The following is a 13,967-nucleotide window of genomic DNA, read 5'->3' on the forward strand; positions in this document are numbered from 1 at the left end:
GTATAATTACTATTTTTATACAGTGTGTCTACGTAACTGGAAACCATATGGAAAATTTTTCTATTGCTAATTTTACGAAAAAAGTTATTCTTCATAAATTAATGATGCATCTCTGCATGCTCTAAAAACTAAGATGCAACCATCAGATATCATATTTTATCCACCTTATACGAGGTATGTTAAAAAGTTTCGCTCAAGAGTAAAATGTTAAAATATTAATTTGGCTCAACAGTAAAGTACCTTTATATTTCACAATATAGAAAATTCTCTGATTTTTCGATCACAGAGTACTCCGCTCATTCATTTCCAGTAAACCAACCAACATCTATCCTGTGGGCAATTTCTCGATATATTGTTCCATTTTGCGTTATATAGGAGCCAAGAGATTTAACTTCTCATATAGTCCTGTCGCCAGGGGGGTACAACGGCCTCCTTTATTCAGATGGACTTACCCAAGTTTTTTTCATGTATTTTGACCCGTAGAATACGAATTTTTTGGGTAACAGTTGATCCGGATGTCGATAAGATTGTTATTGACCAAGAACTTGAGGAAATTACATAATAGAGGTTTCTCACAAAACAAAACATTTTTTTGTATTTTTTGGGTCATTCTAAGTAAAAAATGTTCTAACAAGTTTTCCCGTAGGATGCTCAGTTTTCGAGATAAACGCGGTTGAACTTTCAAAAAATCGAAAAACTGCAATTTTTAAACCCGAATAACTTTTGATTAAAAAATAAAATAGCAATTCTGCTTAGCGCCTTTGAAAGTTCAAGTCAAATTATATCGGTTTTGATTATTTGCATTGCTAAAAATTTATTGTGTTATTGTTAAACAAAGCTACAAACACCTAGTGCGTGAGTGATGTTTTCTATGATTTCTCATTTAAAATCTAACGAGTAGGTAGAATAGGTACTAGTGCAATCGAGGCTATTTCTACGTAGCATGCGTTAAAATGCATGTAAAGGCACGGGAAACACTATGTGTTTATAGCTTTGTTAAACAATAAAAAAATAAAGTTTTTGAAATGCAAATAATTAAAACCGATATAATTTGACTTACACTTTCAAATCCGGTAAACAGACTGGCTATTTTGTTTTTTAATCAAAAGTTATTCGGGTTCAAAAATTGCAATTTTTCGATTTTTTGAAAGTTCAACCGCGGTTATCTCGAAAACTAGCCATCCTACGAAAAAAATTGTAGAAACATGTTTTGCTTAGAATGACCCAAAAAATGTTTTGTTTTGCGAGAGATCGCGGTTATGTAATTCCTCAAGTTCTTGGTCAATAACAATCTTATCGACATCCGGATCAACTGTTACCCAAAAAATTCGTATTCTACGGGTCAAAATACATGAAAAAAACTTGGGTAAGTCCATCTGAATAAAGGAGGCCGTTGTACCCCCCCTGGCGACAGGACTAATACTTTTACCAATATACGAGAAAAAATATCAATAATAAAGTACGTTATATTAATCAGAAGAATACACTATCAAAAAGTAATTGAGGGGATTAGATGCTAAGGGGTACAAGTGACAAAATGGTTTAATTGAGAAAAACGAAGTCAAAGTTAAATTTATATAGTAAATTCTACAGCCAATTAATCACTTATAGGTCTGGGTCCCGCGTATGAAAAAAAAGTTGATTAATAGCAAGCTGAAAATTTGTAAATAGCTTAAGGGTGTCTAGTGGGATAAACTTTGATATATGGGAACACTGGAACAGGGTCAGTTTTAATTGTGGAACAGGTTAAAAATTTGGAACGGTCAGACCACGAAAACGGCACATTTATTTTGTCCGACAGAACAGACTTGAACTCTCTGAACAGAGATTAAACTCTCATGCAAAAATCAGACTGCTATTTATCACCTGTCATAATTCCTGTCATTTGACATATTCTACATGTTCCACGCATTAAAACGCCCATTTGGTGATAAATAGCAGTCTGATTTTTGCGTGAGAGTTTAATCTCTGTTCGGAGAGTTTAGGTCTGTTCTGTCGGACAAAATAAATGTGCCGTTTTCGTGGTCTGACGATTCCAAATTTTTAACCTGTTCCGCAATTAAAACTGCCCCTGTTCCAGTGTTCCCATATATCAAAGTTTGTCCGACTAGACACCCTTAAGCAACTAACAAATTTTTAGCTTGCTATTAATCAACTTTTTTTTCATACGCGGGATCCAGACCTATTATGGACTTATTTTGAATTAATTTTATACCTTTTAATTATCTAATTGTAAAAGCTTTTGTAAAGTTATAGTATATATTTTCATTCAAAATATTTGAAATTTGGGAAAAAATGTTCGCATTTGTACCTCTCTGCTTCAAATTTTGCACTTGTTTCTCTTTGCCACTTAAGTACCTTACGAATTTCTTAAATTCTTAAAATAAAAGAAAAATTACGTAAAAATTAAACGTTTTTATTTATGAAACATTACTTGGTACATTTTGTGTTTTTCTTTAACTAATTTTGGACAGTTTTTTAAGAGCACGATTTACAAAGATGCTAAATGATTCAGTAAAAATAATATCCAACACCTTAGAGGCAAAGGATACAAATGTAGTTACACCGGTTTGCCACCAACTCTTTTCGAATATTTTGTAAGTAGTTTAATTCAACTCTATTTCTTTGTCACTAAATTTTTACTACTATCTATGTAGTACATATTATTTTATGCGCTTAACTCATTTTTCAATATCTTGTCACTTGTACCCCTTAGCATATGGTCCCCTCAATTTACGTTGTAAGAAACCACAATCTCATATTTATGTCCAATAAGAATCAATATAAACATAAAAAACTAAGACTATATCACCGACGAAAGATATAGAAGGGCTAATTTATGAATCCACACAATACCTGTACCAAAAAAGAACATCAAGAAAGATTGCTGTTGACGAAGTATTAAAGGTTGACAACATTAAAGAGATCTGGGAAAATTTTAGGAAACTTTAGAAACAACATAAACAACAGAGATGAAAAATTTAACCAATGCTGATGTATAAAGAAAAAAACCATGGGCTTAGAAAGGAAGTGAAGATAAAATTTGAGAAAAAAAGAATAAAGCTTGTTTTTAATATACCTATGCAAATATAGCATATTATATAGACATCTTGGATCATATTTACATCTAGGCATCGTTGTGTGACTATATTTTATGCAAACAGGGCTTCCTTTTTTTTTCAAACCTTTTCTGAATTCAAATTGGGTGTGTCCGATGTCTTCTTCAAGTTTGGAAAAATAATATTAGTAGGGGAGCGAAGTATGCTAAATGTGCAGTCACTCGAGCGCTTTGGGGACCTATTGGGTTGTGAAGAATAGGCCCTAAACCCAAAAAAAGTTTAGTAAAGTTTTCCATTTTAGTGGGGACTTTCCATTTTTAATTTAACTTTCCATTTCCAACAATCGTTTTTCCAATTATAGCGCCATCTATCCATAATTTGAAAAAATGTTTCGAATAAAAGTTGCTATTTTTACGTAAAGAATCCAAATGTGGAATAAACATTTTGGGGCTCCTATTTAAGATTTTAAAGTAACCCCCACCCCAACTCCGTGGGAGGTCGTGTTTGGTACCATTCGATAGATTTTTCAAAAATATTGATTAAGTGTATTTTGTAGTTTTTCGATCTAATGTTTATTTTGCGAAATATCGCGGGATTTGTATTTTAAATTTTAAATTTCGCGAATTATTCGCTTTTTTGTGAAACTTTTTAACTCGCCCATTTCCTTACGCCCCGCTCAAATCGTCAGATTTTTGAAATATACACTGTTTTGCATGTCCTTAACTTATCTTAACTTAATCTGACAATTTCGAGTATTTTTAAGGATTTTTTTTTCGGGCCCCCCTTAACGAACTCCCCTGTGTTAAGAGCCAATATATGGTAGAGGTTTATCTGCGGGGCTTGGGGTTTCTACCCATATGATAATCTGACGCGAGTTATAGTACAACGACCGCTACCATCCAGTATATTCTACCACGTGGAATCAACACGAGGCTACCGCCGCGTCGCAGCGTTGAAGATTCTGGAATTAATTGCGACGTATTGGAACAGCAATTCAGCAATAATAAACATTATAAAAGACCATATAAAAATCAATTTTTTTCAGTCTGATTTAAGTGTATAATAAAAGTCTGATAAAAATCTCTAAATAAGGTCTGATTTAAATGTTAAAGTAAAGTCTAATTTTAAATTATTGAGTTTTAACTAAAATCTTTGTTTGTCGAAATAAAAAAAGTTTTTAAAAAAGTGTTTTTCCCAAGAACATTCATAATTCGCGCTCGAATAACTGCAAAAATCCCCGCTTGGGCTCCCCTACCATATAGTTTGTTGTATACGATTTTGAGAAACAGTATTAACATATCTTCTTCTTTTTTGTATACATGACTCTGTCGGTTTTTCAATGTGCCTACAGTAAGTGTCATTCCATAATTTTCGTGGTCTTCCCACTGATCGTCTTCCTATTGGGGAACCGTCTCTCGCCGTCCTTACTACTATTACTATTTGTTGTCATTCGGCTTATGTGGTCGTTCCATTCTACTCTTCTATTTTTTACCAGTTATTAATGTTGTCCACCTTGCATCTCCCTCGTATATCTTCACTTCTAGCTCTATTCTATAGTGTCTTACCATTGATTTTTCGAAGGGTGTTGATCTCTGCTCTTTCTAGCATTCCTTTTGTTCTTTCTGTATTAGGTCGTGTTTCTGCTGCGTATGTCATTATTGGTCTGATGACTGTTTTGTAAACTCATATTGCTGCTTAAACTTGTTAACACATGGCTTATTTCATTGGAGTTTGATTTGTTGGGATGGTTATAACTAGGGAGCGGATTTATATGCGATCAATTTTGATGAAATATGCGCATATTTATGCAGTAAAAAATTACGAAATATGCGCAAGATATGCACAAAAATTCAAAAAATGCGCATTTCGAGAAACCACAAATTTTCTGTTCTATTCTATTCTAGGGGGTTCTTTTATAGGGGGGGGGCATTTTTTACAATAAAACAACAATATCACTATACATATATATATATATATATATATATATATATATATATATATATATATATATATATATATATATATATATATATCTTCGATTATAATTCACTACAATGTGTTTTTCGAAATTTTTTACGAGGAAACATTTTCTTTGATCAGATAAAATATTTTTATAACTTGAAAAACTCCTTTCAACATCAACTGAAGTAATTGGGGCGTATTTAAAATAACTTGTTAAAGCCGAAAATTCTGCACCAAAATCAATTTCAAAATTTCCATTAAAAATTTCGCATAGGAGGGGTGTAAAATCAAAGTCGGCAATCTCCCATTTCCATAATTTTGGGAAACCGCGAAAAACTGTAGAAACTAGCAAAATTAAATTAACGCAATAAAACTGATAAGAATCATATAAAATTTGGTTTATGATCGGATGTCCAGAAGGAGGAGCTTAAGAAATTATTTATTTTCCTTTTTTTAAATATTTTTGTTTGAAGATTGCCGCTTTTGTTTGCAACGCTAGTAGATTGACTGATATGAAAATGATCTATAAGAATATTACCAGTTTTGAAACTAATTAAACATCATTGTGCCAGGTACTTAGTGAAGAAAAATATATTTTGATATTCAACAATAATTTAAAAGCAATTTAAATGCATATCACGTAAACCAAAATATCCGGAAGTTCGGGTATACATTCAGAGGTTTCGACAGAGTTCACGACATTCAGAGTGGATCACGTCCGAGCGCAACGTGGTTCTTATTGGACCGCAGCGGAGATTGCCGTGTTTGGTACGCACTCAGCTATGGATATTGCCGCTTTTGATCCTAACATGAATTTTTCACTGCGATTTGTATACAGTTAAGGCCGCTTTTGGTTTTTACAAATAGTTTTATCTAACAGATAATAAAAAACGCAACACATGGCGTCCCTAACTCAAAACATGCAAAAGTGGAGATTGCCGCCTTTGATTTTACACCCCTCATATGTCCTCCAAAGTTTTAAAGCCATTCAAAGACGGGATATCTAAAGCATGAATATTTCAATTTCCGTTAGAAAATCGTAAAACTATGTTTAAAGGTGTAAATTCTCTTAATAATAGGGGATTTAAAAGAATCACCAGAATTATAGGTAAGTATAGTCCGTCCGCTATAACTTTTCCCATGCGGTACGATTCATTTTCAATCAAATTAAGTCAAAACATAAATTGAAACGAACGTCGATATGTATATACATTTTGTATACTGTATACTATATACTACACATATCGGCGTACGTTTCACTTTCTGTTTTGACTTAATTTTATTGAAAATGAATCGTACCGCATGGGAAAAGTTATAGCGGACGGACTATACCTACTAAATTGGGATACAAATTGTACTAAATATAATAAAAGTAAAAAAATTCGGATTTCCCGGTAAACCATCCTTCTTCATTTTAACATCCTACAATCATTTTATAACGGCGTACTATAAGCACTATATAAGTACTTTGTGTAAAGATCGGGTAGTTTCTAAGAAACATTGAAAAGGCAGTGAATGAACCGTCTCTCTTCAGGTAGTTCTCGAATTAATAGATACGACGACAGCCTGTGCGGGGAAATACTTTGTGTCGAATTAAAAAATTTAATTTTTTTTGGACCTTAATGTTTTTAAATATGCACAAAATATGCATGTTTCTTTAAAAATATGCAAAATTTAGTAAAGTTCTCAAATATGAGAAATATGCATGCAATATGCATTTAGCATAAAATCCGCTCCCTAGTTATAACTGTAGATGTGAACCATTCTTTTGGTATTATGCCAGTTCTACAAATGCAATTGAAGAAGTATTTCAGTGTGTCTATAAATGTATTTCATGTATGTATTGCTCGTTCGTCAATTGAGTCTAAAAGTATCCAAATTTTAATAGAAAATACTTTGTTGGACTATTAGAAATAACTTTAAGTATTGGCGAGCAGTTTTATCATTTTTGTTTTATTTTAGAAACGGAGGAGCAACTAAGAGATTTTATAGGCGATATTATCAACAGCACTCTAAATGGGGCCATTTCTAAGATGTCTGATCCCATGACAATTGCTGATATACACATGGACCAGAACTCTGAGGCTCTAGCGTAAGTTTTTTCCTTTATTATAATCAGAATTCCGAAATGGTAAAATTTAGAGGTTAACAGTAGGGATTGCAATCCGGTCCGGCGGATCCGGTAATCCGGCGGATCCGGTATTTTTTCACCACTACCGGATCCGGCAAATTTTGCCGGATCCGGTCCGGTAACTACGGAAAGAGTTATTTTCCTATAGAATTTTGAATATGGTCTCGAAATCAAACTGTATCGCCTATCAAATATGATACGTACCTCCAAAAGTATGTAAAAGAAGAAATAGGTAAAGAATTATGCCTTGTCTTAGATTGCCGCACACGCTTGAACAGCCTTCTGGCTATGGTCGAAAGATTTTTAAGCTTAAACAGTGTATCGAAAAATATTTAATTGACATAAAATCCAGTATCAAATTTACAAACCATGAATGGTCATCAATTAAAGGTTTAATTGACAGTCTGCAGCCATGTAAACTGGCTGTAGAAGCATTAAGCAGACGAGAGTCTACCCTTCTGACTGCAGATACAACCTTAAAATTTATTTTAGAACAATTAAACAAACAAGGCACGACCTTCAGTGGCGAATTAGCAGACACATTACGTGAAAACTGACTTTTATGACCGGTATATTAATTTATTTACAAAATCCAGCAAAGTATAATGAATATTCAAAACAATCTGATGATACATTTTTCATGCCAAAGAAAACTTTCATGCGACATAAAATGACAGAAATTTTAAAGAGACTTACAACAAATGATGAGGAAAATGTAAAAACTTCGGAAGAAGAAGATGGCAGCTCTGATTCAGATTCCGAACTGGTGAAAACTAATTTAACATTAAAAGAAGAATTAGAAAATCAAATCAATCACGAAATGAAAGATTACAAATACGGCAAGCAAACAAATTACAAAACAGCCCTCGATTTTGAAAAAATATTACAAAGGGAAATGACATGTTACGAATTAGATGGAATAAAAGGAACGTATTTAACCCTTCTATATAACTATTTATTGACCATTAAGCCAACTAGTGTTGAGGCAGAAAGGGCCTTCTCGGCTGCAGGATATATTTGTACTTCTTTAAGAAGTAGGTTAGGAGACGACACAATTAATACAATATGTTTCCTTCGTTCATATTTTCAAATGCAAAAATCAAATTGACTTTTTTAATTATGTGTTTGTTTTTGTTTATTAATTATAGTTAAAGTATAAAAAGTTTATGTTCTTATGCAAAAATTAATGTTTTATTTATGTTTTTATGTTTTAAATCATATATAATACTTTACTTAGTGTATCTTGCCAGTGCCAATGGCAATACCGCAAATTGCAAATATAATCAGGTATACTGCCAATCCGGTCGGATCCGACCGGATCCGGCCGGATTATCGTAAATCCGACCGGATCCGGCCGGATTCGAAACCATACCGGATTGCAATCCCTAGTTAACAGAAAAAGGCAGCGTCGCGTATTATTGTTAACCAAATGTTTTTTCTATATTGATAACAACATCAACCGCTTTTAATTATTAGCTGTACTATAATTAATATACCTATAGATATGCACTTAAATCTAAACACTATTTTTGATTAATTATTAGGTTCGCAATTAGTTAAAAATGTCATATTTTACAATTTGTATATGGGGTTTACAAAATATTTACAGATTGTTTAAAATATCAATATTTTTAATGTTGTTCTGAAGCTATTTCCTTGTGGCATTTTTATGATTAATTATTTATATGGGAAATAAGCCACAATTAAAATGAAAAAAATAATTTTATTAACGTTTCGACGCCAAATCGGGTGCCGTTGTCAAAATACAAAATATTAATAAATAAACAAAAATGTTGTTGCTAAGCAAAAAAATTCTTCTAATAATTTATTTAATCTGACTCAGCTATATTGGCAATTTAGACATATATTATACATTTTTAAAGTAGAAGACTTTAAAATGATATTGCCAATATTTATGAGTTGCGTTCCTGGGACGACTTACTGAAAGATAGTTCATTCGATTACATGAAATCAACCCCAACTCAAGAATATCCGTCACAAAAAAATTATAGCATGTGATCTGTCTTTAAAAAGACAACCAAATGCAACGACAGTAAAATTCTCGCGTTAGAGACTTCATAGTAAATCACAAGGGAAAACCAGGAAAAACCTGTGATACTATCCCGACATCGTAAGTATTTGGTCTTACATTTAATTTACTCTCAAAAAATAATACCAAATTCTGACTTGTAACATGTTTAAATTATAAATAATATTAATAATACTAGATATATAAGTAATACTAAAATATAAAATATGTACCAGCTCGATGTTATTGACTTACTAATCTTGGTATTTTCTTTCTGTTGACTTCCTCTTTCAGTATGGGCAACCACATCCTACTGCATTCTACCGAGGAATTTGCGACACAATTGGTTTCATTTAGCAGAATTAGAGCCGCTTCTTTGATTTTTCTCTTTTTACTATCTGATTCTTTCAGGACTATACTTGAATCTCTCCACTGAACTCTATGTTCATTATCCCATGCGTGTTGACATATTTGAGATCTATCAAATTCTCTATTTTTAATATAAGATTGATGTTCACTTATTCTAACGTCTAATGGTCTTGATCTCTCACCTAAATAAAATTGTTCGCATTCACAAGGTATTTTATAAATGCAATTCTTTGTTCTTTCTTGATCATTGTTAGGTTTAGTTTTAGATAGAATAGATCTCAATGTGTTTGTTGTTTTGAATGTTGTTGAAATGTTGAATTTATTTCCTATTGTTTTAAGTTTCTAGGATAGTCCGTTTATATATGGTATTGATATTTTCCTCGTATTATTTCTTGTGAATGTTGTAGGATCCCGTTCTAAGTTGTTCTGTTCCATTCGATCCAATCTTGACAATTCCTTATTTATAAACGATAAAGGATAATCAATTTTTAATAAAACAGATGTTAACAATTGTTTTTCTGCTAAAAAGGAATTTTCGTTAGAACAAGTAATTTTGGCTCTATCATATAAGGATTTAATGATTCCCTTTTTAACGTTGATGTTGTGATTTGACTTGTAATTGAGGTATCTGTTGGTGTGTGTTGATTTTCTATACACTTGAGTCTCATATCCAATATCCTTCTTTGAGATCAACACATCGAGGAAAGGTAGGCTGTTATTGTATTCCTTTTCCATTGTAAATTTTATTGTCTCTTCTTGATCGTTTGTAATATTCAGGAACGTATCCAACAATTCTGATATATGAGGCCATATTGAAAACACATCATCTACATATCTCCACCATACTGTGGGTTTTAAATTTTGTTTAGAAATAATATTAGTTTCGAAATCCTCCATAAATATATTAGCCAATAATGGAGATAAAGAAGAACCCATTGCTAGACCAAAATTTTGTTTATAGAATTCATTGTTTAGTTGAAAATAGGTATTATTGGTACATAATGTCAATAACTCCATTATAGCTGATACATTTAGTCTTGTCCTAGTTGCCAATGTATTATCATTCTCTAATTTCGATTTCATTATGTTTAAAGTTTTATCTAATGGTACATTTGTAAATAAACTGTTTATGTCAAAACTTTCTAAAATATTATTTGGATTAAATTCAATAGTTGATAATTTGTTTAAAAAATGTTTTGTATTTTTTATAAAAGTGTCATCATTATTAGCAAATGGTTTTAGAATGTTTAATAAGAATTTTGATAGTTCACTACAAGGAGAATTGATGGTACTACAAATGGGTCTAAGTGGTATGTTCGCTTTATGAATTTTCGGCACTCCATAAAAATGTGGTGTCTTACTGTAGTGAGGTGTCATTAATTTTCTTTGATAGTATGTTAGATCATTTTTAAATTTGAATAAAGTTCTATATATTTTGTTTTCCAGTGTCTTCGTTGGATCCTTCGTTAATTTGCTATAAGGTCCATTTGTAATTAGATCTGTAATTTTGTCCTCATATTGTATTTTATTCATTATTACAGTTGCATTGCCTTTATCCGCTGGTAGGATTGTTATGGAGTCATCATTTCTTAAAGTTTTTAAAGCTTTCATTTCCTCTTTGCTGATGTTCTGTTTAATTTGATTAGACTTTTCCAATTCAAGCTTACATAGTACCCTATATTGTTCTTTTTCATGAGTTGGTAGGCACTGGGATATTTTCTCCACTGAGCTGATTATGTCTAATTTTGGAATAGATGGATGAGTAACAGCATAGTTTAAACCTTTTGACAATACCAAATTTTCCGTTGCATTTAAATGTCTATTTGGTAGATTGACAACTGTCGCTAATATGTCATTATTTCTATTTAGGTTATCAAAAGTATGTAAACTGTTTTGTTCTAAAAGATTATTAAATTTATTTAAATGTATATTTCTTTGTTTCTGATATGAATTTTCATAAATTATGTGTAAACTAAAAATAATTCGATCAAAATCAGAATTTGATATCATTCCGAAAAGTAAATCTTCAATACTTACGATGTCTTGTTCGATAAAAAATAAATTTGACCTGTGAAATTGCAACCTTTCCCGGATCATCGACAAACTGGCTCTAGAAAATGTATAATATATGTATTATATATATTAAAAATAATAATAAATACTCACAAACATCTTCTACTTTAAAATGTATAATATATGTCTAAATTGCCAATATATCGGAGTCAGATTAAATAAATTATTAGAAGAATTTTTTTGCTTAGCAACAACATTTTTGTTTATTTAGTAATATTTTGTATTTTGACAACGGCACCGGATTTGGGCGTCGAAACGTTAATAAAATTATTTTTTTCATTTTAATTGTGGCTTATTTCCCATATAAATAATTAATCATCAATATTTTTCACTAAGCCAGTCAATGGGAGCAAGAATAGGATATTACCTCCGAATTATATATCCTACTGCATGGATTTTAATGAAATTTTGGAAATAGCCTTTACTTATCTCCTAATTGAAATATCCTTATCTCCTATGCAAATGTGCGCTTTTATCTTGGGGATGGTTCCCACCCCTTCTCGGGGGTGGAAAATTTTTTGGTTAAAATAACCACGGAAGTGGCTAGAGAACCTAATTCTAAGCAAAAACTGTTCTATAATTTTTTTTTGAAAACTCAATACTTTTTGAGTTATTCGCGGTTGAATATTGGCCATTTTTATTGAAACGTAACACCTTTTCGAAAGGTTTTTTACGAATAACTTAAAAAATATACATCTAACTAAAAAAACTATATAACAGTTTTGTACCTTATAAAAAACAAAAAGATTTGTTCCTTTATAAACCTTCTAGTTATAATACAAAAAGAGATATGGTAGGTGAAAAGAGTTTGTTTTTTTGCTGCATGCTCAAATCCGTGTATTTATCGAAATAACAGAGAAACGGTCGATTTTAGGTGTATAATGCTACCAATACCTTTTTTAGTGCTTGAAAAGACCTTTAAAATGAGCAATATTAAATGTCGATTGCTTTCAAACTAAGTAAGATATGCTACAAAAAAAATTGACGACTAATGTATTTTAAGAAAAAATGAGAAGTAGGTATATTTTACTCCTCATCCACCATAATTTAAATACACCGTTTTTCTTCTAAAATAAGATCAAATTATAGAGCGCATTATTAAATTTTCTTAAAAATCTTCCTTTTGACCCATGTAACTTGAAAATATTAAGAGATAAGGTAATGAAATCTAAAACAAAATTTTTGCCTATAAAAAGCCAACATTTTTGTTCGATATTCTTTTTCGTATCTCTTTCTATTTTCGAGTTACATGGAGAAAAAAAAGATTGTTAGGAAAATTTAAAAATGCGCTCTATAATTTGATCTTATTTTTTTTAAAAACCATTAATTTTGAACCCGTCCAACTTTTTGAACATAGAAATAACATTTTAATAAAAAGTATTGTAGAAGGAAAACGATGCATTTAAATTCTGATGTATGAGGGGTTACAAATATACTTCTATTTTTTTTTAACCTACATTAGTCATCAATTTTGTTTGCAGAATAGCTCGCTTAGTTTGAACGTAAACTACATTCAATAATGCTCATTTTAAAGGACTTTTCAAGTACTACAAAAGGTAATGGCAGCGTTATACACCTAAACTCGACCCTTTCTCTGTTATTTCAAGTTTTCAACCATTATTTCAATACACCAATTTGAGCATGCACCAAAAAACAAACTCTTCTCACCTACCATATCTCTTTGTGTAGTATAACTAGAAGATTTAGGAAAAACTAATCTCTTTGTTTTTTATAAGCTATAAAAATATTGTATATAGTTTTTTTCGTTAGATCCATAGTTTTTAAGGTATTCGCAAAAACCGTCCAAAAAGGCGTCATTTTTCAATGAAAATGGCAAATTTTCAATCACGAGTAACTTAAAAAGTATTGAGTTTTCAAAAAAAATTATGAAACAGTTTTTGCGTAGAGTTAGGTTCTCTAGCCACTTCCGTGGTTATTTTAACCAAAAAATTTTCCACCCCCGAGAAGGGGTGGGAACCACCCCCAAGATAAAAGCGCATATCGGTATAGGGTAGACTTTGTTTCTTGAGCTATTCCCTACTTACTCTAAAAATATCAAGTAAATCGATGTAGTAGGAGGGAATACAGAGCCAAATACCCTCATTGACTGCCCTACAAGTAATTAAACATATTTTTGTAAATTTAGAATGTACTCTGCGACTGCTTTTACATATATTGATAGGTATTGAGTATTTTTGTCTTTCACCTTATCATCAATAGCTTAAAAAATTTTGATTGTATAGAAAAAAATTATTAAGAACAAAACTCTAGCAAATAAAAAAACAAAGAGATTCGCGTCGGAAAGACCTATGTAAACCCAATAACGACTGAGTTATAGCTATTT

The 13,967-nt window shown here is 31.5% G+C and overlaps 1 protein-coding gene across 1 annotated transcript in view; it reads left to right on the forward strand.

Annotated features, from left to right (window-relative positions):
- LOC114324303 (uncharacterized) overlaps nt 1–13,967 on the forward strand; it is a 64,924-nt gene that overhangs the window by 141 nt on the left and 50,816 nt on the right. Inside the window, exon 2 of the mRNA XM_028272109.2 lies at nt 6,984–7,113. Within this exon, the coding sequence (XP_028127910.1) occupies nt 6,984–7,113 (130 nt within the window). The remainder of the gene's footprint in view (nt 1–6,983; nt 7,114–13,967) is intronic.

The sequence above is a fragment of the Diabrotica virgifera genome, chromosome 1 (genome assembly GCF_917563875.1).
Source record: "Diabrotica virgifera virgifera chromosome 1, PGI_DIABVI_V3a".
NCBI lineage: Eukaryota > Metazoa > Arthropoda > Insecta > Coleoptera > Chrysomelidae > Diabrotica > Diabrotica virgifera.